The sequence below is a fragment of the Chaetodon trifascialis genome, chromosome 9, assembly GCF_039877785.1.
Source record: "Chaetodon trifascialis isolate fChaTrf1 chromosome 9, fChaTrf1.hap1, whole genome shotgun sequence".
Lineage (NCBI taxonomy): Eukaryota > Metazoa > Chordata > Actinopteri > Chaetodontiformes > Chaetodontidae > Chaetodon > Chaetodon trifascialis.
This window is the reverse complement of record NC_092064.1, coordinates 4956345-4981614: the sequence shown is the minus strand read 5'-3', so window position 1 is coordinate 4981614 and position 25270 is coordinate 4956345. Positions and strand designations below refer to the sequence as shown.

At 41.1% G+C, this 25270-nt stretch overlaps 1 protein-coding gene across 1 annotated transcript in view; it reads right to left on the bottom strand.

Moving 5' to 3' along the window:
* The window catches only part of snx19b (sorting nexin 19b), a 44003-nt gene that overhangs the window by 16339 nt on the left and 2394 nt on the right, over window positions 1–25270 (bottom strand). The window contains exons 4-11 of the mRNA XM_070970387.1: window positions 23867–25066; window positions 23308–23506; window positions 22986–23086; window positions 22753–22872; window positions 22375–22499; window positions 21880–21973; window positions 21604–21751; window positions 16022–16151 (exon numbers count right to left, since the gene is read on the bottom strand). Coding sequence (XP_070826488.1) covers window positions 16022–16151; window positions 21604–21751; window positions 21880–21973; window positions 22375–22499; window positions 22753–22872; window positions 22986–23086; window positions 23308–23506; window positions 23867–25066 — 2117 coding nt within the window. The remainder of the gene's footprint in view (window positions 1–16021; window positions 16152–21603; window positions 21752–21879; window positions 21974–22374; window positions 22500–22752; window positions 22873–22985; window positions 23087–23307; window positions 23507–23866; window positions 25067–25270) is intronic.

Sequence of the window (25270 nt, the reverse complement as noted above, 5' to 3'; positions counted from 1 at the left end):
GGGTAAAAGAACGTCGCTGAATTTCTTCATATAAATACACCATGGCAACTCTTGATACAAGAAGCTGTGCTAGTGAATGAGAGCATGGCTAAAATGACAAGTGTCTGGGACTAATGGAAAGGCTAATTTTGTCCCGTGGAGGCTTTATATTCTTTAATGTCTTAAATCTTCAGGACACCTTGTGGGTTTTTTGACCTCTAGAAGTATGTTTTTTTGAGTCGCTCCCCGCCTGTGTTGTTCACAATAAATGCTTGCTTCCTCCAACTAAACATTGGGGTGGCAGTACACCAAGAAAGGTAGAGATTCATCAGCAAAGATGAGAAAGACAACTTCTAGCTATCAAATATAGATGTTAACAATTCAGCTTCAATAACAATAATAATATAATAATAAATAATAATAGCGATAATAATATAAAAAAATCTATCTGCAAATGTGTTTGTTGGACCTAAAGTATACGTAGACTGTGTTCTGGTGAGAAAATACTGAATGTAAACATAACATAACCCCACAAGGTAATAAAGAGTAATTTTGTGACAAAAAACTAGTTATTATTTTGAAACTAATGACCTAGAAAGACCTCTCTGAAGTCATCTGAATAAGATTACTGTGCCAGTCTGTCTTGACAGGAGCTGAACATGACCAAAAAAAGAAAAACTAACCAAAAAAAAAAAAAAAACTAGATCTTTTGCTCTGTAATTAATACAGATATAAAGGGGGAAATATCAGACACATTATTAGAAAATAATCCAATTTACTTTTCCGAAATAAATCCTGCCCAAATAGGGTCATCACTGCTAAAGAATAGCTCCCACGAGGCCAATTCATGCAGGAGAAAGATTTACTGATTGTGTATACTGCAGTAACTGAGCACTACAGCAATACTGATTATTTCCAGATACTGCAACTGACTGTTTTGATAAATATATCTCATATCAATGATACAGCACTAAAAATGATTGCACATTCCATTGTTTCTTCTGCGCAACCTTTGACAAGGCAAACATAAAGTCAGTGCCAGGTGGTCACCAAAACCAAAGTTAATTGTCCAGCATTAACAGCCAACTCTTACCCAGAGCAGTTCTCACTGTAGACAGGAGAGACTTAGATTAACGCTGCATCTGTTCATATACAACATAAGACTATTTGTAGATATAGTAGCCTGAGTATTAAAACATATTTCCAACAAGTATGTATTTACAATTATGTATTTGGGCATCACACCCAAATAGATCTACCCCCACCCAAAAAGATATTTTTAGATTTTTCCTTTGAAATGTGTGCTGAGAAACACTGCTGACCACACAGAAATGGATTAGTCTGCCAATTCAGTACTGTTCTCCAAGCTCTTGTCACTGGATTACATAGGACAAGGCTCAGTTGGAAAAGGGTGATGTCACATGCTTTGCGCCTATCAGAGATGTGCAACATTTGAATCAAAATGTGATTACAGTTGTGGGGTTGTTTGCTTACGTTTCCAGGCCACTGTCAAGCATATGTGACCAGACCCATAAGCCTTGATGAAGCATGATGATGATTAGCTGAGTTTTTTAACTTTTAATAATTAACTACTGACATTTTTTCACACCTTTAACTTTTTAGCTTATTAGGTTTTCAGGGACTTTAAAATTTCTTTGTTCTCAAATTGGTTAGAATTTGAAGATCTGTTACAGGACATCCAAAAGTTTAATTAAACTATGCATTGTGAAGAGGAATATGTGGGTGGCTTTCTGGCAGGCTTGCCCTGAATTTCGACACAGTGCTGACTACAGTGCTAGAGCATAAGGGCAAGCAAGGATGACAGCATGTACACATTAATGGCTGTGCAACAGCAACTGCACACATACCTCCCTGGGTAGCTCTATTCCTCAACGGCAATTGTGGTGTCCCACAAGGATCAGTTCTTGACCCCATCCTGTTTTCTATATACATGCAGTCTCTTGGCCAGGTTATTAAAAATTATGATGTGTTTTACCATTTTTACAATGATGACACTCAGTTATACGTGCCGTTAAAACCTACAGATCCTCACAGTTGAGCTAATCTCCCAACCTGCCTCCATGATATTGAATCCTGGATTGCAGTGCTGCCTGGATGTCGGTGACCCTTGTGCTTGCGTCCTTACTTTGGCTCCCAGTAAGATTTTGAGTGGATTTTAAATTTTGAATGCTTAAAGGCCTTAAATGATCTTGCTCCTATTTATTAAGTAGTATGTGTCCTTTCGACCATTATGATCCATGGAGGGAGCTCTGTTTGTTACTCCTAGGTCACGGTTTGTGACTCTGGCACTATTTATTGGTTTTATTCCTAATTGTTTGATCTTATTCGGTTCATTGTATTTTCTTTACTTCCTCTGTGTCCTCATGCTTTTTCTCATCTGCCTCATCTGTTTTTGTTTTTTCTTTGTAAATCACTTTCTAATATTGCAAAGAAAAGTGAACTGTAAACTGTATAAATAAAGTTTATTTTTATATATTATTAGTATTATTTTTATCAGGCCTCCACACTAAGGGCAAAAAGGCAATGAAATAACGGGAAAGTGGCTTCATCACCATCATATAATAGCCTACACATCGTGAAGTCATAATAACAGAAAGATCCATTCCTGCAGACTTGCACCAGCAGAAAGATCAGATCCAGACTTCCAAACTATGCTGTTGATTTACCTAGCTGTGTGATGAGTCTGCTCCCAATGAGGCATACACTTCAGTCCAGCTCTCTGGCTCAGAGCTCATCACATCACCACCTTCATTCAGGCCATGGTGCTGTCTTACAGCTGCCTGCCCTGCTGTCTAAGGTCATGAGTGTGTGTATGAGTGTGTGCATGTAAGTGCCGGCCCTGGTTTTATTAGGACTGTCGTGGCGCCTCGTTCCCCATGGCTGGTCAAAACACAGACATGTGACATTACAGTCCTGACTCAGAATTTAATCACATGTGGCCAACAGAAGTTTTCATTAACACTGTATTGGTTCCGTACGTGCAAATCAACACACAAACGGACACACTCAGCACGCAGGACAAACTCTCAAATACAAACACACATACAAACATCAAGACACACACACACACACAGGTCAAGGTTTCTGACTATACTACAATGACATCCATCGAACTTAGTCTCTGCTGTCATCACCACTGCAGTCTTATGGCAATCACCGAAGAGATTACTTTTCCCTTTGGCACATGCAAACACACACAGATTTAGATCCTGCATACACACACAGTGCAGAGTGCTTTCAATCAATTAGAGCTGACAAATGCCAAGTAATTCTATATGAGAGATTGTGGTTTGGTGGAGTCTCAGACTGTACAGCATTATTGCTACCATGAAAACCACCAGAGTTGTTTTCCAGACCCACTCTGTCAAAGACACTTGTCAAGCAAGAGGAGAGCGCCCAACCAATGTCCTGCTCCTTGCCTGTGGTCTTAATGTGGCTTAAAATCAACAAAACATGTAGTGTAACTGTATTAACGTCCCACCTCAGAAGAGGTCTGTTCTATCAGCCTGCTAATTTTACAAAATGTCTGTTTGTGCCCTCTTTTTTGAAATGTTAATGTTATCTTATTTAATCTAGTCTAGCAATCTAGCAGTGCTGTACACAAGAAGTGGATGACTGTGGCCGACTCAAGACCGAAAAAGCAAAAAACACGCTGCTCACATGAGAGAGAGGAGAGGGACCTGGCCAGCTACTCTCTGTGGCAGTTACTCGAGCTCGTCTGTTGGGCCTGCCAGGAAAGAGACGGTTACAGTGCAGGTGACATATGATAATATTATGAGGAAAATCCCCTCGAGCATTGCCCTTCAGCTTCCAAGGATACACAAGTAGGAGGCGTAGAGAGTAAGCAGTGCTAACCCAATATGAGAGGAAGATCCCAGAGAGAATTAGAGACAGAACACAGCACCGCATATTACAGCTTTCTACGTCATACACACTGAATGGAAACTATGATTCTGTTTACACTTGGCTTTAAAATGTGTTTCAGTGATCTGAACACAATCTGGATAGCTGAGACACACTGCCGATCACACCTACATCTATCATGCATTTCCACTTGTGTTCAGATCAGTACCCACATCACTGTTACTGCCTACATCACTCCCACTAGAAGGTCAAAGGGCATCAGTTATGTTAGTCTAACACCAGACACAGACCAGAGGCTAGCTAAGAAAACAAAAGTGTTTCAAGAAATAATATACATGTACAGGTTATTTATTCATTCACTTATTCAAATTTTTTTTCGAGTATTGGTACATGGACACCAAAGCAACCATCAAGTCCTGCATTAATGGAAGACAGCAAGGAAGGGGTTTAGCTAACATTAGCTGTCTCTTGTTCACGGGTCCAGTGGTGATGACAAATGAACAGACTCATAGCAACGTGTGGTTCTGTAACCTCTCCATTCTGTACATCACTATGTAATTCAAATCATGAAACAATGCATACATACATCACAGATAAGCAACAGCTGACAACGTCAGTCTCCAGTTGTCCTTGGAATTGAAGTGATACTTCAAAATACGCACAAATCAACTTATGGTTATGGATGCACCGATCCAATATTGGTACCGGTATCGGTCCCGATATCGAAGAAAATTCTAGATTGGGTATCGGTGACAATGGACCTGATACATATGGGCCGATTCATTCAGTCTAATGCTATGCTATAGGCGCTGTGAGTGGCATCATGCGCAAGCAACACGCAGTGCTGAAGTGCACATAATGTGGACCGCATTGTTTTCAAAGTAGAGCGAGCGAAAGGATCGGCTATCTGGAACTTTTTCAAACTATCTCAGCCTACAAACTCAACGGCTACTTGCAATACCTGTGCAGTAAATGTTCCAAATGGCAGTGGTAAATCGTCAAGTTATAACACGATCAACTTAATCAGGCACCTACAGAGATTTCATGCCAGGGAGCATGCTGACTTCATTGAACTGAATAAACAAAAAGGAGGCGGTATGATGCAGCTACCTTTGAAGGAAATAACGGAAAGAGGTGAAAAATTTAAACCTAATAGTGTGCAGGCACAAAAATCACAGAGAGGATGTCCCGTGTCACTTTTAAGTTTAACTGCACACTGGCTGGATGAGAGTTACGTGCCACACAGTGCAATGCTCAATGCTACAAACTTCCGTGGGTCACACGCCAACGACGCGATCACAGCTACGCTGAAGGAAATGTTTGATGTACTTTGAATAAAGTCCACGTGATTCTGAGGGACAACGCCAGCAACATGTGAAAGGCGATGGACAGCATGAGCGTTGCACATACAATGAAGCTGGTTGTCAACGAGGGACTTCTATCACAGCACTGTGAGTGATGCCGTTGCAAATGGGAGACAGATTGTTGCACACTTTATATTCTTTTTATATTCCTAATTGCACAGACTGAAGCAGTTACACTTTACTACTGGTGCACAGTTATTAAATAAATAACTCAGTACATTTATATCTGTTTGTTTTAAAAAAAAAAACAGGAAAGAAATGTTTAAGTCAAGTCTGATGCACAAAAGAATGATCCTAGTCTTTTCCACACAATGAAACATACCATTTGTTCGGTAATTCAGCGCTGTTTTTCTGGATTGGTATTGGATCGGTGTCAGCTGATTACTAAACCTTAGCTATCGGTATTGGAGGTGAAAAAAGCGGATCGGTGCATCCCTACTTATGGTATGGACATTACAGTAGTCAGATATCAATTCAAATGTAGCGCAAATTTTAACTGTTTCAAGAAATGGAAAATTCAATTTCGATGAGTATTTCCATCCACTACCATTATGCAAATATCATTATTAATATGGTGCCAATTGTCCAGTCTGGTGCCATTAACCCACTACAGAAGAACAGGGCACAGAGAGGTGACATCATTAACAGAACACCAGTCAAACCTCAAACACTGGAAAACCATGCAGAAGATGTGAAGGAAACATGGCATTTCTGTTTGTGAAGTCTATTTGTTATTAAGGCTATGGATGCTACGTCTCCTCATCCAACCGTACACATCTGATGTTCTCTTCAGTGAAACAGAAGCTTCAGTGGACGCTTAAATCACATGTTTCATGAACGTTAAGATTTATTCTCTAAGACTATTTGATTGTACTTTTTGTAACTGCTCACTACTTGTAGTTTTTTATATCCAAAATTGAAAATGCAAATTGTCTGAACACCAATTAAGTCTATGCTGAATTCTTTCTAAGTCTGACATTTGAAATTCCTTACCTACACTGTATACTTTTAGCCTCTAGCCTACAAGATGCTCACTGAGAGTAGAAGAGAAGGTCTGGTTACACTCACAAGCTTGGGAGTCTGAACCAACTACTTAAATGAACAACTATTGGGCTCAACTCCAACAAGCAACCTGACACAATCAGTGACAATCAAGATAAAAGGGAGATGACTGGAATACTTGGCAACAAATCAAAAGTCAGTGATGCAAGAGAATCCAAATACATGTAAAACATCAGCTGAGTTGGCCAACAACTATGTCTGTGTTGGACTCCAGTGGGATTTATCTTTAGTTTCCATTTACGGTAAACACAGACAAGTATAACCAGGTCCTGTTTGAGCTAAAATAAGCCTACAGCCAGTTTTCAACAAACAAGATGTCATTGCACAAGTATGTCTCTGGAGACAGAAGATGAACCATGGCTTTCGAGCCACATCTCAGGCCACAGGCTCAGGTGAGTGATGAAAACAGACACCAGAGATGTGAAGAAGCCAAGAGGTCACTTATCATGTTCATTTTGCAAACGTCTCGACATTGTTTTAGCACACGGCACTTGTCCTGCATCTAACTTTATCAAGAGTGTGGGCAATAATGAGCCCTATTATCTTTCATGTCCTGCCAAGGAAGGATTCTGATGTCCCTACAACTCACTAACACTAAATAAGGATAAATGGACACAGAGGCTGGCAAGCTTTAACTGATGGCACACTGGGGCTGGGGATAAGTGTGCTTTATAACCCTCACGAGAAGTGACCTAAGTATTTGACCTGTAATGTTCCCTTGAGACGATTACATAGGTCTGTAGGAATTGGAAAGCAACTGCAGACTACTATTAGCCTGTACTGAAATGCAACACTTAGATTTCAGAAATGTCTGTAGATGTGAAAAGTGAATAATGCCCAGAACAAACGTGACAGTGACATGACACGGGGCAAATTTCCAACTGAAACACAGGGTGAGATATAAACCACTCAGACAGCCTGGTCCCACTATAAGGAGTGTGTCTGAATTTGTCCCATCTCTGGAACAACCTGTCCAGGGATGTCACACCTCCTCCACTCTACAGAGGCTGAAAGATAGCCCACACCATTATGTAACAAACATCTTTTCCATCCAGCACTCCCTCCTCTTCTTCCCACCAATACCAAATCTGTCATGTATGGCCCACCCATCTGGCCACCAGCACACTCACAGCCTTAGAGTGAATTCATGCTGACAGAAGGAGTCTGGAGCTTCCAAGCGCGATCTTCTGTTTATACCTCATGCCTGGCCCCAGGACCCCAATGTCAAGGATCAGAACCAGAACAGAAAAAACAGCAGAACTCTGATATCACCTCCTCCCTGTGAAAACAACCAGCGGCGTCAAAAATCCTCCCCAGTTGCAGAGGGATCTCAGTTTTTGGCCCAATCATTTAGAAGATAAAGACTTGAGTCTCTGGATTCCCCACATCACTGTCACTGAGAGTCATTAAGTCTTCACAAAGTAACACGGCATGACCTCTTCTGTTATGTTAAGACATGATAAAAAATGAACTCTGACACTTTGCAAAGTCAGGCAGAGGTGCCAAATGAAACACTATGTCCAAAAGAATAAATGTGAAGAACAACAGCTACTGAAGACTGGAGGATTAAAGTAGTCTCATCTTCAAATAAAGACACATATGACTGTTCTCTCACACTGTTAAAATGTCAAACTAAATATCTGCTGATACATATGTCTTAATTCATTCAGTGGCAAGCTTGCAGCAGACTACAAGGACAATGAGCAGTTTGATGTGGGTAAACATCACTACATATGGATGAGCTGAACACATGCCGGCAGGATAGAGCGAGCTGAGTTATGTTAAAGTTATGCCTAAATTGTACTACTGGTGGTGTGGCCTGTGTAAGGACAACAGGCTAGGAGGGTTTATGGAGCAAACATGAAACAACATAAAATTTGACAATAATTGTAGTTTTCCAATCCTGCCTGCTGCTATCCACCCTTAATCTCAGCAGGAAGTTAAATAAAGTGGGTTGTAGCTGAATTGAGAAAATGCTTGGCAATATGACATGTTCAAACAAGTTTTGCTAACTAGTATCATTTGTTTACTGTCCAAATAATCAGACTTTGAAGCTTTTTCCATCGCTGTGGTTTCTGTGCCGTGGTCACACGGTAAGCTGGGGTGACAAGTTGAATCATCATAAACTCTACATGCAACCACAAAGATGCGTGCACATTCACGAGGGCAGCTACCTCCTCTCTGCTTGCCACTTTGCGGCTGCTGTTGTGTATACACTGAATGGAGGCAGTGGTGGCAAGTGCTCAATGTCTCAAAGCCCCCATCATTTCCACTTTCCCACGCTGTTGAAGTTTGTTTCATTCACAAATCTTTACTTGACTACATCTGGATAATTACCTCTCTGCTTGTGTTCCTTGAATCAACTGGTCCTCTGACGCTGCTCTTTAAACATCAAAGCAATCCCTTATCCATCTCATCATTTGGTCTTTCAGACCTTCTTTTGCACAAGCCCACTACCTCTACCATCACCACCATGACAATCTGGATATTATGAAAGATCCAGCGGAGTGTTTCCATCAACAACGTGCTGGCTTTACTCCACCACCACCAGTATATGGACTCCAGGGGGATCATGTCGTATCTCATACCTGTAGATGCTCCATGCCAGTGGAGTCTAACTGTGAAACCATTTCTCAGTTACAAACTTCAACAAATATTGCTATATTCAATTGACATTTGTCAAAAGCTAAGGGAGTGCAATAAAATACAATGAATGTGTGAATTTATTGTGAGCCATCAGTTTTCACTCCCATTCATATTATTGTTATGAAGTGTTATGAAGCAGAAAATATTTTTGAGCCACTTTTTGACATACAGTTTTGGCCATGTCCTTAAAGTGTTGAGAGCCACTGAACAGAGTGTTCAGCTTTATTCTTGACATTGGAAATAGCACTTTGACAAAAACAATCTCAACCGAAGTTCCGATGACTCGCTTTTACTGCATTATATGCTCTCACAGTCTTTGTCAGCAGGTGGAGTTTGCTCGGTTGTCATGGAAACGGCTCAGTTGTGATCACGTCCTATCACAACTGATAGGACTTTGTCCTAAATGCAGGACAAAGCTAGTGAGTGGATGATGAGTTAAAGTTGTTTTTGTCAGGGCTCTGAATATGAGTCTGCAGTGCCTTAAAACCAGGTAGTTGTTTGAAAGTTATGGTATCTGGTGCTGTCATGACCTTCCACACAAACTGTGCTTTTGTCTTCACAATTTCATCTGCATGAGCCTGTAGCAAAAAATGTCAGCTTGCTCCAAAGCTCTGAAGCAAATCACCTGTCACACTATGTGCATAGCCTTTTTTCACTCAAAGGCAACCTGTCAACTCTAAAAATTGAAAAATAAATAATGAAATAGCTTGCAAGTGGAGTCATGATGAATAAAATACACTGCTTAGAAAAGTCAGTGTAATGTATTTTTTCGATGTTGGAGTTCTGACCACATCTTCAGAGTTCTCTCCCAAATGCCACAATGTGGTCATTGGCTAAATAGTGCAGCAGTGAGACAGAAACCACTTTTCCTGAAGCCAAGCAACTTGTTGTTCACCAAGGGTGAAACCCAAGCAGGCCACTGTACGTCAGATAGACATTCCTATGTATTAATTAACAGTGTAGCTGAAGCAGAGAGGGAGATAGGGCAAAAGAAGAAGATTGACAGAGTGAGAGCTCTCTTTATGACAACTGCTGACAAGCTTTTAATCCTCCATACTCCTCTTCATCCTCACCTCCATCATCAAGCTGTCAGCAAGGACTTGTGGTACCATTTGAATTGTTTATAAAAGTATTAATATGCCATTTTAGGGAGCAAAAATAAAGAATCATGTCATTGTGTGACAGGTGCAGCAAAAGGCTGATGGAGCAAAGGTGCCACATGGTGTTCGGTGAGGTGGAACATGTTGCAGCCCAACAAGGAGGCCATTCAGACTAACAACCACTGACAAACCAGAAAAAGTATCAGCATGGTAAAACAGGTGCAGTGACGAAGAGCACCTGTGCAGTAGGTGGAGTTGCAAATATGTCAGTCCTTCAGCAGACATGACATGTCCTCTGGACTCGTGGGATAACAGTGTTACTGACCACAATCCAATGGCAAAATAACCAAAACAGGGAGAAATCTGATTCATTACAATCATTATACTGTATCATCACCACCACTGACCCACTGGCTCCACCACACAATCACTACTAATGTTGTCCAGTGTAAGTCAGCATAGGGGTCTCAAAGGGCATCATTCAGTGGCAGGTCAAACACACCTCAACAGACTCGTGCATGCATTTATGGACTTGCCTTCACATATTTTAAAGGCTGACATACTAAGTCTCTGCACTGAGACTGAATGTATAATTGATATTTATTTGTACTGGTTGATGTTTGCCTCAATATAACAACCTGCAGGAGTTTACTCGCCTTTTCATTTGGCAAATGAAGAAAGTGTTATGACACATTTAACCAAAAAGAACATGGAGTATCCCTGCAAATGCGTGTGATGTTGACATAAAGTGGCTGCACTCTGCTACATCTACAGTACATCTAGACACTGACAAGAATCTGGCTCCAGCTGGATTTTCCATCCAGACTGCTGTCTAAGAGAGAGACTATATTCATCTTAAACTGTCCCACTTTCCAGTCCATAAAAATCAGACATCTCCCAAACCAGAGCATCGCCTTGGACCCCATTTATAGGAGCAGAGAGCCGGCTTTTCCAGCCAGACTTGTCACACGCACACACGCAGACCCAGAATTGGCCTGTTGGGTCCTGCCCCCCCCCCTTACACACTTACACACACACACACACACACACACACACACACACACACACACACACACACACACACACACACACACACACACACACACACACACACACACACACACACACACACACACACACACTTTCTCTATCCACTAGCAATTCCAAATGAAATTGTGACAGACGTGCATCGACAACGGCTGTGGACTGGCATGGATAAGGTTTCTGCTGCCTGAAGCTTCTCTAGCCTCTCACCAAACAGCTGTCAGCTTATATAAAAACCTTCACAGCACTTGATATAACCTGTCAGCTCACCTAAAAAAATGTTTGAAATGGGATTTTTAGACTCATTTGTGGATTTTTATCGATAACAACTGACAAATGCTGAAAAATATATGCTTAATATAGATTACAAGGCAGACTCGAGTTAATGCAATACTCCAGTGAACTTCTTTGGCCATTCAACAGATCACTGGGTCTTTAGAGTCTAGAAGTATAGTGTCTAGGTTTGCCTATAGCTTAATACAACTTTGCATACTTATATGAACTGAAAGTGATGGTTTAACTGCTGTTATAAATATGTTTGTGGACTCCCTATACCACTACTAAGAGCAAAATGAATTCATGCATTCATTCATTCATTCATTTCTTCTAAAGTAACAATAGATGACTTGTGACCATTCTGGAGCAAAAAACTACTGAACAAATCATTGAACAACACAACCCTCATCTGGTAAACCCTTTGTTATGGCTAATTTGTTAGCAAACAACTGGCTATTCAATGAAAACAATGAGCTACAACTGGCTAAAAGCTGCACAGAGCTGCAGAAATCTGAAGAACCTGAAAGAAATCTGTGGGCTTTGCAACACAAGCAGTCATTTCACTTATCAGAGCTTTAACATAGGCACAGTGGTGCTCTGTGCAAAATACTAATGCCAGCATGTGAATATTCACAAAGACAATGCTAGCATGCTGATACTTAGCAGGTATAATTTTGACCATGTTCACAATTTTAGATTAGGGTATGGGAATGTCATTGATTTTCCAAGTATTTGGTTATACACCATGGTATTGGATGAATTCAAATCTGCCATTTCTATCAACAGCAGTTCACAACCAGAGCATCTTGTCTCTTCTATACAGAGAAACTGGTTGATGGGAGGAGATACCTGCCACACTTAGAGCTGTCACTGCAATGCTGACAGACAGCAGCCAAATATAGAAGAGGCCAAACAAAATCACAAGGCCTTTCATACTTGGCTGGTGGAACTTCTTAAAATAGAGGGCCCAGTATCAATATGAAGAAACGATATTCTGGTACTGACACCCCAGGGAACGTGAGGTCACAGCACTAGCAACACAAACACTAGAACTTGAGAACATTATCTGCATGTTCAGTTTACTGGCAGCGGGAGCTATACCTATCTGTGACAAATGTTTGGCGAGTTGATGTCAGGCATTCTCTTGAGGGCCAAAGAGCGTAGGCATGTATGTATGCACATAAACACGTATATTCCACAGCAAATGTACTGTAATAGTGAAAAGACTTGATACTATTCAAAACACGAGAGCAAGGTTCTCTAATGAGATAAAAAGCATATCTTTACAACAGTTGTTCTAACATTGTTAATGTTTGTGTTACGTGGTAGCATGCGTGGCACACGATGCCCCAACCTTTGTAAAACATGTACCCCATAAAGGCTGATCGTCAACACTTGTAGAAATTTAAGAATAAAACTCACTTCATAATAACAGTAAAATACAGTGAGTTAAAATAAGAATGCAAATAGAATAAAGAGAATGAAAGCCAGAGTCCCCACTGCAGCTCATAAACATCTCTCTGTGTGGAATCTCCACTAGGAAGCATGTGTCATGTTCATGCTCTGACCTGGCCCGGTCTGTAGACTCAGCCGGCCCCTCCTGTGAGGAAGTTTCCATCACTTCTTTGTTGCACAAAACCTTGTAAAAGCACTTTAAGAAGACAGAGTCATCCAGAAGCAACTGTTGTTAAAAGGATCTAAAATGATTTGCATTGCTGGGGCAGCATCAGCAGCATGATCCTGATCAGTTTGTTTTAAAAGGTCATCAGCATCTGCTCATATCCAATGACTGACGATGGGGAACGAGTGAAAGCAACTCTCAGAAATACAACTGACAAAGGTCCTAAGTTCACAGCTGTGTCAGTGGGGCTGATCTGCAGCCAAATCATATGACTTTACTTGCATTTAGTAGTTCCTGGATGCCAACCGCACAGAACTGTTTGGATCGCCCACCTCAGGTTGACTGCAAATGAGGGTAAGACAGACCAGGAGAGCGATACATCGACAGTGTGCAGGCCTCGTATCTGACTGATGTAATGACATCATTCCAACCCTCACCTATAATCATGAGCTTTAGGTAGGAACCAAAAGAAAGAGATCACAATTTCCTTTGGAGATTCCAACATTGGAACTAAAGAAGCTGTGCTGGACAATTTCCACAGCTGTCTGAAACAAAGAATTTGACAATCGTGTCCACTTTGTGCAGAAACTGTGTGATGGTGAGAAAGTAAGCTAGGTCTGAAATTCTCTTTGAAGCTTTCATGTTTTTCATTTTTAACACAATTACTTCTGTGTATGTGAACATCCAAGTGCAACACTATGAATACCATCAACTGTTCTACAATGTGTGCCATTACCGCCATGTAAAAAGAAACATCACATCATATGATAACAGGCTTTCCTTTGAGTGTGGCCATTTGTAACAGATACAACCATTTTTGCCCTGAGATGTGGTCATAACACATGATGTATGAACCACTTGGCTTTGAGCATACTGACATTGTGTGGAGCTCAAAGCAACAACACTGGAGGATGTGGTTGGTGAGGCAAACATCTGAGCTATCTTATTTAGCCTGCTGACATCACAACCAGGAGTGTTGTGTAAGAGGCAGAAATGGACCACAGGATGTTCCAACTGTAAGTGAAGCTTTATGAGCATGATCGCACTCCCCAGAGTCAGACTCCTTTTCTGATTTGATAATTAATACTGACCTAATACACTAAAAGTAAACCATAGACCTGATGACAGAACATTTAAGGTGTGCTGATCAAAAACATTAATTTTGGAATCAAAGACATAAACCACTGGGACTCTTCGTATGCTGTGAGTATGCACAGTCTAAAAGCTGTCCAGCTGCCAAAAGCAGCTAGACTCTCATTCACAGTCTACTTACAGTTCACATACCGTGTGTTTGCCGCCAACCAACCACTGACCAGACATACCTTGGAGCTAAGTGCAGCATGGATGAAATGCAAATTCTTTTAAAGGTTAGAGTATTGCTCCGTTGTGGGAACAGTATCATCTTATGCAAAAGGACACTTATTGGACTGATGTGCAGAAGGACTGGGGGTTAGCAATCTATCTATAACATCCTACGGATTTTGTAGCATTAACTTTATGAGAAGGCATGTCCACTGCCTGAGTTTGAAATGATTTAACTACAAGTCATCTTCAAGTTTAAGCTGCACTTCAGCTGGAGGCTCAGCTGTGCTATCAGCTACATACTAAAACATTAACACTGGCAAACCAGCATGCTTAGATTAAGGACATGTTAACTGATTCATTGATTAACTTGGTTTGCATACAAAATTTAACAGACAGAAAAAAAGGCAAACAAAGACATAGTCCACACATTTAAAAACTGCACACAGTACTACAAGGACAGTCTTGCCGATCTTATTAAGTATAAAAATTCCATATGAGAAACTGCTGTTAGTATGCAGGAGGGTGTCATACTTGTTGCTTGTTTAGCACCTGTTTCTTATCATGATTGATAATTAGTGACTTCATAAGATCTCAGTGTTTCACTCATTTGAGCATACTGCACAAAATCAGTCAGAACAAAAGTGAACAGGTGATCTGCAGATTTACATATAAATATTTAACTAAAATAAACAGTAAGTACAAATAAATACGCTAATGTGTTAAATGTAATGAGCTTATAAGGTGTACAAGGACATAGAAACAAAACACAACAAAAAAGGTTGCAGGCACTTTAATGGGACATGCAAGCCTGCTGTTGATGTGTGGAGAACTACAGTCCTGCTGTGAGTACTGAGAGTTTAATGTTTAAGACTTATGTTGATGTCAACATGAGCAGTGCTGCAACTCCTGTAAGAGTGCAATGGTTGATGGGATGAAGGAATTCCTGCTGTTATTTTTGCAACTGTGGGCCCAAGGACGTCGGTCTGATGGGAAGGCCTGACGCTGACTGAACAAGGACTATTGTGAGTTAAGATAAAACTTTTTCTGGTTTTGCAGATGTCATTAAGGCTGTCTTGCTCAATAGATATTGTTTTGCTGGCGATATTCACAATTTTGCTATCATAGTTCTTCCAGGCAACATTAGCATTACCATGCCAAAAGAATGCAGAATCTCATGCCACCCTCAAAGAAATCTCACAAGATCTCACAATAAAACCTTCATAGTCAAAAGTGAACATGTTAGCATGCTAGTGGTTTATTTCTTTTGTAGGTATTTTGTGTCATAAAGTGTTTGGAAAAGTGGAACCTGTCATATGCTGGTTGCATTACTTGAATCTGTCTAGTTATATTATACTCTGCATGAAAGTGTTGACATGCTGACAGACAGTTAACCAGCCTGGCACACATACCAACACCACCATTACTGGAGCAATACATTGTTATCATGGCTAAACCTTTAGATCTAAGCTTACACTTACAGATTCACTGACATCTATACTAATTCAACTTGGTTTTGTCAACTGGTTTTGTTTGATCAATTCAAAAACTTCATCTAAATCTATTTTCCTTAAAGTATGTGCTTGGTTTATGTCTCTGTATCACCATTGAAAACTTCTGAAAAAAGAAAAAACTTGAAAACCGTTTAACTGCTGTCAGACAAGTGTTCCTGAAAAGTACTTTTAGTTTAAAGTAACTCTTTTGTGACGTCCCAGGACTGTGAAATGAACGTAGCATGTCACCTGTTAATAAGGGTCCCGAACAGCAGTCTGATGGCCTTTTGGATGTTTTCAGTGCACAGCCAACTCCACTGCTTCTTCATCAGCAGACACAGGATGTTCAGAGCCACCTCAGCCAGCGCCGTCTCAGGTGCTGTGCCCACAACATGCACAAAAACAACTCAGAATGACGTACTGGAAGATAATTACAGTGTTACCGGCAAAGATCTGCTTAATCAGACTGGTTTAGAATTAAACCAAAACATCATAATCTATTTCAGATAAATGTCTTTTGTGCCTCTGATGAACACACAGGTCCAGGAATCACATCAGCACTCTACCTCATACATTTATTCACACTGCCCTCATGTGGTTAGACCTGCATGCTGCTGGTTCTGCTGAGAGTTATTTTTCATTCTTGCACACTAAATGTTGTACTACTACTGTACGTTTCAATGCTATCTGCAGGACATGTTAGTCCATATGAAGACAGCTTTATCTGTTACAGACATTTTACAGTTTCTTTTTTCCACTATGGAAACTGGTATTGGAACAGACAATGACTGACATGAATTCAAGATGACTACAGCTGCTGTGCTCTCTAACAAAACCACAGACTTTTTACAGCAGTCAACCTTTTACAAGTCCACAAAGAGGTAATACGGGAAGACTGATTTTGAGAAGAACATCTTTAAAAAGAGCATGAGGAACAAAATTAGAGCAATGCATAAACATACATTGGGTAACCCCCCACTACAACTGTAGCTCTCAGGGAAATAAGCTGCAAACCACAAACCATGTAATCAAAGTACTGCCTTAATCTGATACAGTATTTATATTAACGGGTGTTCAGATTATCATGGAAGAACGAGGCCCTGCACTGTGACCACTGTTTTGCTGTTGGGTGGACCAGGGTAGAATGAGGAAGCTTGTTTCCATCATACTCGAGAAAAACACACTCACAAAGTGCAGCTTTAAGTGTGGCTCCACACAACACATATACAGTCCCTGACCCCTTTATTGGGTACACTATCTGTACAATCTGATGTAATCCAGTACAACAGCTCTGCTACATATTTTACCTTTACAAAGCTTATAATGGTCGGTTTTTGGTAAAACCTTCTGCCAGAGGTTAATTTAACAACGCGCGTATCAGGTTTAGTTAGTGTTGGTGTTACACTGGACTGTATTATAATGAAATGTGTTTGATATTTGTAAATGAGGTTGCCAAAACATTTGTTGCAAACATGATGTTGCAAATCCGGCTATCCACAAGCTGACAAAACACTGGAAATGCTTCTTAGTATTAATACTATCAAGTTCAACATCACTGCAAACTACAACTTCAACAATGAACATACTGACAGTGTGAACCAAAACTTAGCATCATTATCTTGGTAAAGGTAGAATTTATGGATGAGCTGCTGTGTTGGATTGCATTAGATTTCATAGGTGTACCTAATAAAGTGGCTACTGAGCTTACATCAGTGCAGAATTGTTGCCTGGAGGAAAAACACACACACACACACACACACACACACACACACACACACACACACACACACACACACACACACACACCATACAAAAAAAAGAGGTTCAGATGTTAAACGCAGTCACTACTAAATACTTTCTATTGAAATTCAAATACCATTCAACTGGATTCAAGTGGGCTGAATTCCCCTGTTTGAAATTTCCAGAAGGTAATGTCTAGGTGTTTTTTTTTTATCTGTTTGTTTTTTCAGGCTGACATTTTCATCCAAAAATTTGGGGGGTTTTCTAGTCATTCATCTGTACTTCCCTTTCTTGGCTCATATGATTGGCAGAACCTGACCTGACTGTACAGAGATCAATTCCATTCAGGCTTGACTGCTTGTCCTTACTAGCCCCAAGTCCCAGTTTCAATTATTCATCTCCAGTTTTTTAAGAATCTAGTCAAATTTAAGCAACATCAGTTTTGGCCTGGACATTTTGAATCCCAAAATGGGCAAGTGAATTTGAGCAATTTGAATCTAGTTTTGTTTTTCAAACTGAACCAACGTGAAACTACCATTGAAACATTTAAAGCACACAAATTCTGGAATGTATAAATCTGTTATGAAAGCAGCATATTAGTGCTGTGTGACCTGTCAGTCTGCTAACTTCTGTTGTGGAACATTTCATTGTCTGGTCAGAATTAGGCGTTTCATTCACCCTTCATTCACCCTGACTGGAAAAAAAACATTCCTTCAAAAAGACAATGACCAGATGCCTAACGAGGAAGAAATGCAATAAACAGGGAATGTCTCATTCCAGTGTCAAGCAAATGAGATAGTTTCCATATGATGTTAAAGTGATCATCAATTTTTCCTATGATAATTCCCTGCGATGGAGAAACACGAGCAGGGACGGTACATGATGCAACGTGGTCGATGGCAAAAAACATTCCAACATTCCAGAAACAAGAGTTAAGGGCAGCTAACAGTTTAGGTTCAGGGTAACACTAGACATGAGTACCTTCATGACGAGGTATATGACCTGTGTTTAAAAGAAAAAAATAGAGAAACTGAAATGAACTTAGCTCTTGAAATTTAAAAAAAATGCTTGCACATTAACATGTACATGTTATATAGGCTAACACAGCGGTTACCAAAGTGCAACTGTGGCATCCAAGTGTGCCACAAGACTTATCAATATCACTCTTCAGTTATAGTGATTTTTTATTTAATTTTAGGAGCTCTAAGAACTGGGCTGACACTGATGTATTCTTATCCCTGTGCAGTCTGACAGGACTGAACCTGAGCGCACCAACAAAACTGAAATCACACTGAACGCACCCACAGGTTTTAGCTGCTTATGGAAGATGGATATTGATCATTGTCACTGCAGTATTGCGGGTTGTGTCTCTCATCTCTGGTATACACACTAGAACACGACAGAGAGCAGCTGTCAGGTGAGTTGTGTTCCCTCTCTCCCAAAATCAACAGCAGCTCCCATGTCCCATGTAAACACCTACACTTTTGTTTGTTTCGTTTGACCTTGTAAACCTTCAATATAATCGAATTTAGAAGAAGATGAGAGAAACACTGTTAATATATTAGCATATTTGATTCATTTTAATTAAATAAATCTGTGAATCTGCAGAGCACCGCTGACTATAACTCTGACTGACTGAGAATGGGTCTATATTATTTGACTTAATATTGCTATAATACAATATAATAGAATATGGAAAAATTGATCCCATCAAGACTACCCAAAGTTCCTGGAGAGAGATACAGGACGCAGCGGGATGCAGCCACAGCGAGGTGATGACAGCAAAGTTGTTGGCCTGCCTTCAAGTGTGGAACAGGTGCGCTTTTGCCTGCAGCTGTAGTCAGACATCGTGTCCTATGATATGGTTTTTTTCAAGCATATTGAACCACCAATTTCACATATCAACACATGATAACAGGTTTTGGGGAGTACAATTTGCATATGTGAAAAAAGTTGTACAAAGCCTTTTGTGGTTCCAGAGGGAGTTGTGTGAAGTCTCATAAACTGCCTCAAGTGCATCAGTGTCAGTTGAGGCTGGAGACTACAAGTCTGGAAATGAAGCTGGAGTTTGATGGAGAGAGGAGTTGGGCAGAGGGCTCACTAGACTTCTGTAGCCCGGTCATCATCTCTGATTGAGGTTAGCAGTCCAGTTGCATTGGGTAACATGCAGTTTAGACCATGACGACGAAATGTGTGGAATTAGAAAAGATGACATATCTGGTTCTGCACTGTCAATTTTTATCCATCATGACTGACAATATTACAGGAGTTCTTTCAAGGCTCCCTGTAAGCAAGAATCAAACAGCAACTATTTGAAATCATGCGACATTCGGGCGATGTGATGTGAACGTCCTGAACAACCCAAACCCTCACGAGCACTCTGTGACCTGGTGCTGGTACTGTGCTGGAATACAGAATAAGAACTCCTGCACATCAACCGGAGGAGCTGCATGAAGCACTGAAGTCTGAAGTCTGCATGGTCAGCAACAACACAGCAGCATGTAACATGTCATTCTGAGTCCTTCCACGTAATGGGAAAGACCAAAGGTTGTGTTGAGCAGGCAGTTCTGTTTTACTGGATGTCTGCCTGAGTGCAATAGTGCTTTCATACAGGGAAGTGCATATAAAGCAAGTGTGCTGAATGCACATTTCATCCACATGCAACACATTCATGTCACACTACCATCATAGTCTACATTCAGTAATGTCTTGTTTCAGCATTTTCACTGTTAAACTACAAAATTCCACTAAATTAAGTTTCCACTGCTAACAGAGTTGGCTGGAGTTGACCAAACACAGGCAGTGTCCAAACTGAATTCAGATGCATGCTGACCCATTGACATTTCTGCTAACACAGTTTTAACCCATCAGTAAATGTGCCACTAATGGAAGCTTTTAGGCTTGGAGAGGGAAAATGAAAAGACTGACAATGCATTTCTGTCTCTTCAGCACGGCAAGCAGGATGTCAAGGACTTGCCAAGATATGAACCCAGTCTGATGAATCTGATGAGTGACTGGTATATGGAACAAGCTGGTTTCGATCAGATAGTCCCACTGTAATCATGATGAGATACTGAACGGAAAGTGGTCGAGTGAAGCAGACAGGAAAGCAGGAAGACAACAGTCAGTGAGTCAGTGAGTTGGTCTGACACAAAGGAAAATGAAAGTAGACAAGCCAGGGTGAGTCAGACATGCAGACATGATGGTTGCAGAGATAATGATGAGAGGCAAGGAGGCGAAGATTCAAGCTCACTATTGGATTTTTGTGCAATTAAAATATTTGATTAAATCCATTTAAGATTATACATCTTGTTTTTGATATAAGCTTATGTGTTAGTGCCAACACTGGTATGAGGATTCCTCCAGGAGTCTCGACAGAAGCCATCAGGAAAAGTTCTTCCCTCAAGATTTCACAGATATTAGAACTAGCCCTCATCCACAGGCGCCAGCAGACTATGAGCAGTAACTGTACTGCACGGGATCTGGCTCCAGACTCACTATTACCATCAGCTTCCTGGAATCATCCCAAAAAACAATTCTAACCTTCCCAAAGTGTATAAAAACCTGCCCAAAATGTTGTCTCTCTTTGTTATTGTCATCGATAGTTGTCAGCTAAAATTATTAGAAAGGTGCTTTTACTTCCAAACTGTAATAAGATGAAGTTACTTCAGTACATTTATTTATTGTTAAAAAAAAGAACAGTTTAATTTTTCATGTTCCTCTGAACAGAAGCCCTCAGTCCTGTAGTGTGTTTGGCTGCGTTAGCCATTAGCTCTGTTAGCTCCACTAGCCGTAAGCTATTACCTCCATTTACTGTTAGCTCCATTAGCCAAACACACCACAGGAGTCTGCTGCCCATTGGCTGCTAGCGGCTCACTCTCCCGTTGCATTATTGAGGAATAAAATAGGCTGACTTCAAAGCACACAGTCATAGTAAACTATGACTGTGTGCTTTGAAGTCAGCCCTCTGATGTCTTTAAACTTAGATACAGCAGCTTTGAGATGTGTACCAACCAGGCAACTTGAGTGCAATTGAGATCAAGTAGAGTGAATATCATATCTCACAATGTATCCCCTCACCCCATCCTTACCAGCTTCCTGACTGTGCTTGTCAACCAGTCTGTCTCTGAATTCTCTCACTACTGGACTCTCCTCCCTCTCTGGCTCAGCTCTGACAGACAGTTTTTCTTGTTCCATGATAAAGGCTTGCAAGTCTCCCAAAGACATCCCATTAAACACCTACAAGAACAGAGAAGAGAAGGTTGCATTAGCAGGAAACACCTGCACGGCTCCTAAAACAGTCACTGTACTACTGGAGTAGCAAATATCTGCAGTGCTTGCCAAAGTGCAGATTTCAAGTTACTTACTGTGTTTGTTTGCTCCAAACTGAACAAAACCGGCAGTCTAATGTCTGAGCCATTCATGAAGAGGAGGTTTTTACTGGGGAACTTCAGACGAGACCTGGAATCATTCAAACAAATGAATGTGCAGACGCAAATATATATGCACAAAAATCCTCTCTATCATTCATCACTGACCAGTAATTAAATCTGCATTAAGACTGCACAAGTCTGATTTCACACTGTTACAATTATTACATGTACTGTGATAAAACAGGCCATACATATATAATAATACAATGCTGCCTATTTTCACCTGCCAGGTGAAATTGGGTCATCACTTCCAGTGTTTAAAACTGGTCCTCATAGTTGAGCAAGTTCTGCTGTAGAGGTCAAACAGGGGCAACCCTGCTTTTTAGCAACTCTGCCAAAAGGCTGGTCTCGTGTGTAACACCTCCCTCTGAATGGGTATGTGTTTTAACATATGTGAATAAAGGCTGGTTCAGATGTCTGAAGACATACTTGCTCTTTTTGTCAGTGATTATTTTCCCTCCATCCACCTCTACTTCATTATCCTCTGTTGGGCTCTGAGGTTCTGAACGAGGAAACGCTGTCTTCAGGGTGTCTACGATGGCATTCACCACAATCTAAACACAGAACAAACACACGTGCTGCAATGCAAACTCCCTGTGAACCCAATACAGGCTTAGGAATAATTATTTTACACACATAACTGTACAACTATCAAAAACTGTTATTATGTTATATTTTGTGTTTATGATAATGCATCACAGTCAGATTATTGTAATTACCCTGCATTCAACATATACCCCGTATATGTGCTTAACATAAAGTCAAGTATTATTCAGTTGTGCTATAATGAAAAATTCGGGATCAAACCTTGTCTATGCGTGACACAATGAAAGGTTTCTTGACAAAGGCAATCCTGGCGTCTGTATTGAGAGCGAGAAACTCCTGCATCTCTTCACTGTTGGCTATTTCAGAGATGATACAGAGTTGCTGAAAAAGAGGAGAGAATGCTGACCTACAACCTTAGAGATCATCAACAATGCAAAATGTTACATTGGGCCTACAAATACTTAATAAATGGAATAAAATCTGAATCCACTGACCTTTAGAAAGGTCTCCAGAAGTCCTTTCCTTGCCTCTATCTTGTCACTGTCCATGTTTCCAAACGGCATGTCTGGAAATATTTTCTTTGGACCTTTCACACCTGAAACACAGTCACATTATTATAAAATCCCGGGTGTTGGCTCAAGTACCAAAAATCAATCAAACTGGATCTTTCAAGCAATGGCCAAGTATTCAGCTGCAAATTGTACGCTACGCATGAACTTTTCCACACCAGACAAAAGCTAACTAGGCCACTGTGCACACTGGGAGCTCCAAACAGAAACACAGGGTTTAAAATGATGCGGAGTCCATACTTCCTACCTTTGATGAGTTTCCGCAGTTCTGCTTTTTCTTCCAGTCGCGTTTGCAGGTTGAGGAACTCACTGTATCGTCTGTTGACCATGTGATAGGCAACTGGCTGAATGGGTGATGGATTCTCACCACCTGACAGCATAACTTCAGCCTCTTCAGAGCCTGGCTGGAGGTTTCCTGGGTTCTCACAGCCTATTGCCGTCTCATACTGAAAACCAAGACAACACAGTATAAGGGCTGTTTTAATCTTGAAAACTTGAAAACACAAACTCCCCACTGAAAACAAAGACGATAATAATGATTGGAGAGTTTTGTGTTTTAAATACTGCATGTCAACATAACATATCAATTCAGATATTGTTGTCTTGATAACCTTTCAGTTATTTTTCAAGCAAAAATGCTTCACTGGTTTCAGCTTCTCTAATGTGAGGACTTTTCTCTGTCATTTATGGTCATTTTGTGTCAATTAAGATGGAGGTTTTTGTTTACATTTTAGATTTTCTTCAAATTTTATGTTAATAAAAATGAACAGGTGAAAGAGAAACGTGTAATGTATACTTGTGCTTACTTTGATAGTGTACAGAGTATATGGGTGTGAGCCAGTGCCACGGTGCTCCTTAGCTGTGATGGTGCCAGTGATGCGGAGGTTCTGGATGATGACTGGTCCATCCGGGCTACTCAGGGGCTCAAAACTGAATGACGGCATAGGGGAAGAGCCCTGCAATGGACTGAATTCAGTCACCTCACTGGCATTCCCCAGCCCACTCTGCTCTACACCCAGAAGGAGCTCTCTGGCTGGGTTTACTGAGGGGGAACTGCTCTCCCTCTCCAGGTCCTGGAGGCTGCTGAGAGCAGGAGTCCCCTCTGCTGTCCTAACTGATGAGGGGCCACAGTCATTAGGATGCTCTACTGGACTGGGATAAATGTCCTGCAGGTCCACACCATTATTGGTCTCAACAGATGGGGCACACTCTTTCTGTCTGTCATACAGGCCCTCCTCTTGGCTGATCATGACCAGGGAATCAATGGAACTTTGTTTATAGTCAGTCAAAGGAGAATCCAGGTCGGTGTCATTTTCCTGGTAAAATGGGTTTGACTTGCTTCCTCTAATGTAATGCCTTAAAAAGGGTCGAGTAGGTTCTTCTTCTTCTGTGTTGTTCTGTGCACAGTCCAACTCCTCAGAATCAATCACATCATACGCAGCTACCTCAGGCGTGGTCGTCTCTGTGTCGTTAACTGTTTCAGTTTCAGCTCTTAGTGTGGGAACTTCATTATTCTTTTGAGGTACATGCACTGTCTCTTGTAGTGGAGCAACCTCTGATTGAGCAGGTGATGGTGATAGTGGTGGTGAGGAGGTCAATGGCTCTGTTGTAATTGGCTCCTGTTGATTGGTAGACTTGCTGAATATTTCAATTATGAGACTGTTTAACCAGTCAGGGTCGGACAACTTGCCAATGAGAGGGAGCAGAACGTTGCAGGTGATGAGCTCACAGACAACGAAACGCCCGGTGTGGGTCTCCAAGTGCGGTGACGGCACCAAAACATGAAGCAATAAATCTACAACTGCTCTGACGTAGTTTACTTCCACCGTCTCACTGGTCATGGCAAGGTGAGGTGTGGTAACCCTGGAATATGCCTTCCACAACTGCTCACTCTCACTGCTCCACTTCGCTGTCAGGGGCCTTTGCTGCTCGCTCACCAGCTCCTTGGCTCTGATGTAGTCCTGCAGGTGGCAGCCAAACAGATCCAGGATCCTCTGGGTCAGCTCCTGCAGTGAAAGTGTCCCATTACAGACATTTGAGGTTTTCAAAATCAAATCGTGAATTTCCTTTTGATATATATATATCTGTGTGTGTGTGTGTGTGTGTGTGTGTGTGTGTGTGTGTGTGTGTGTGTGTGTGTGTGTGTGTGTGTGTGTGTGTGTGTGTAGATACACGAACACTGAATGACGACTCTTCCTTGGCATTATTAA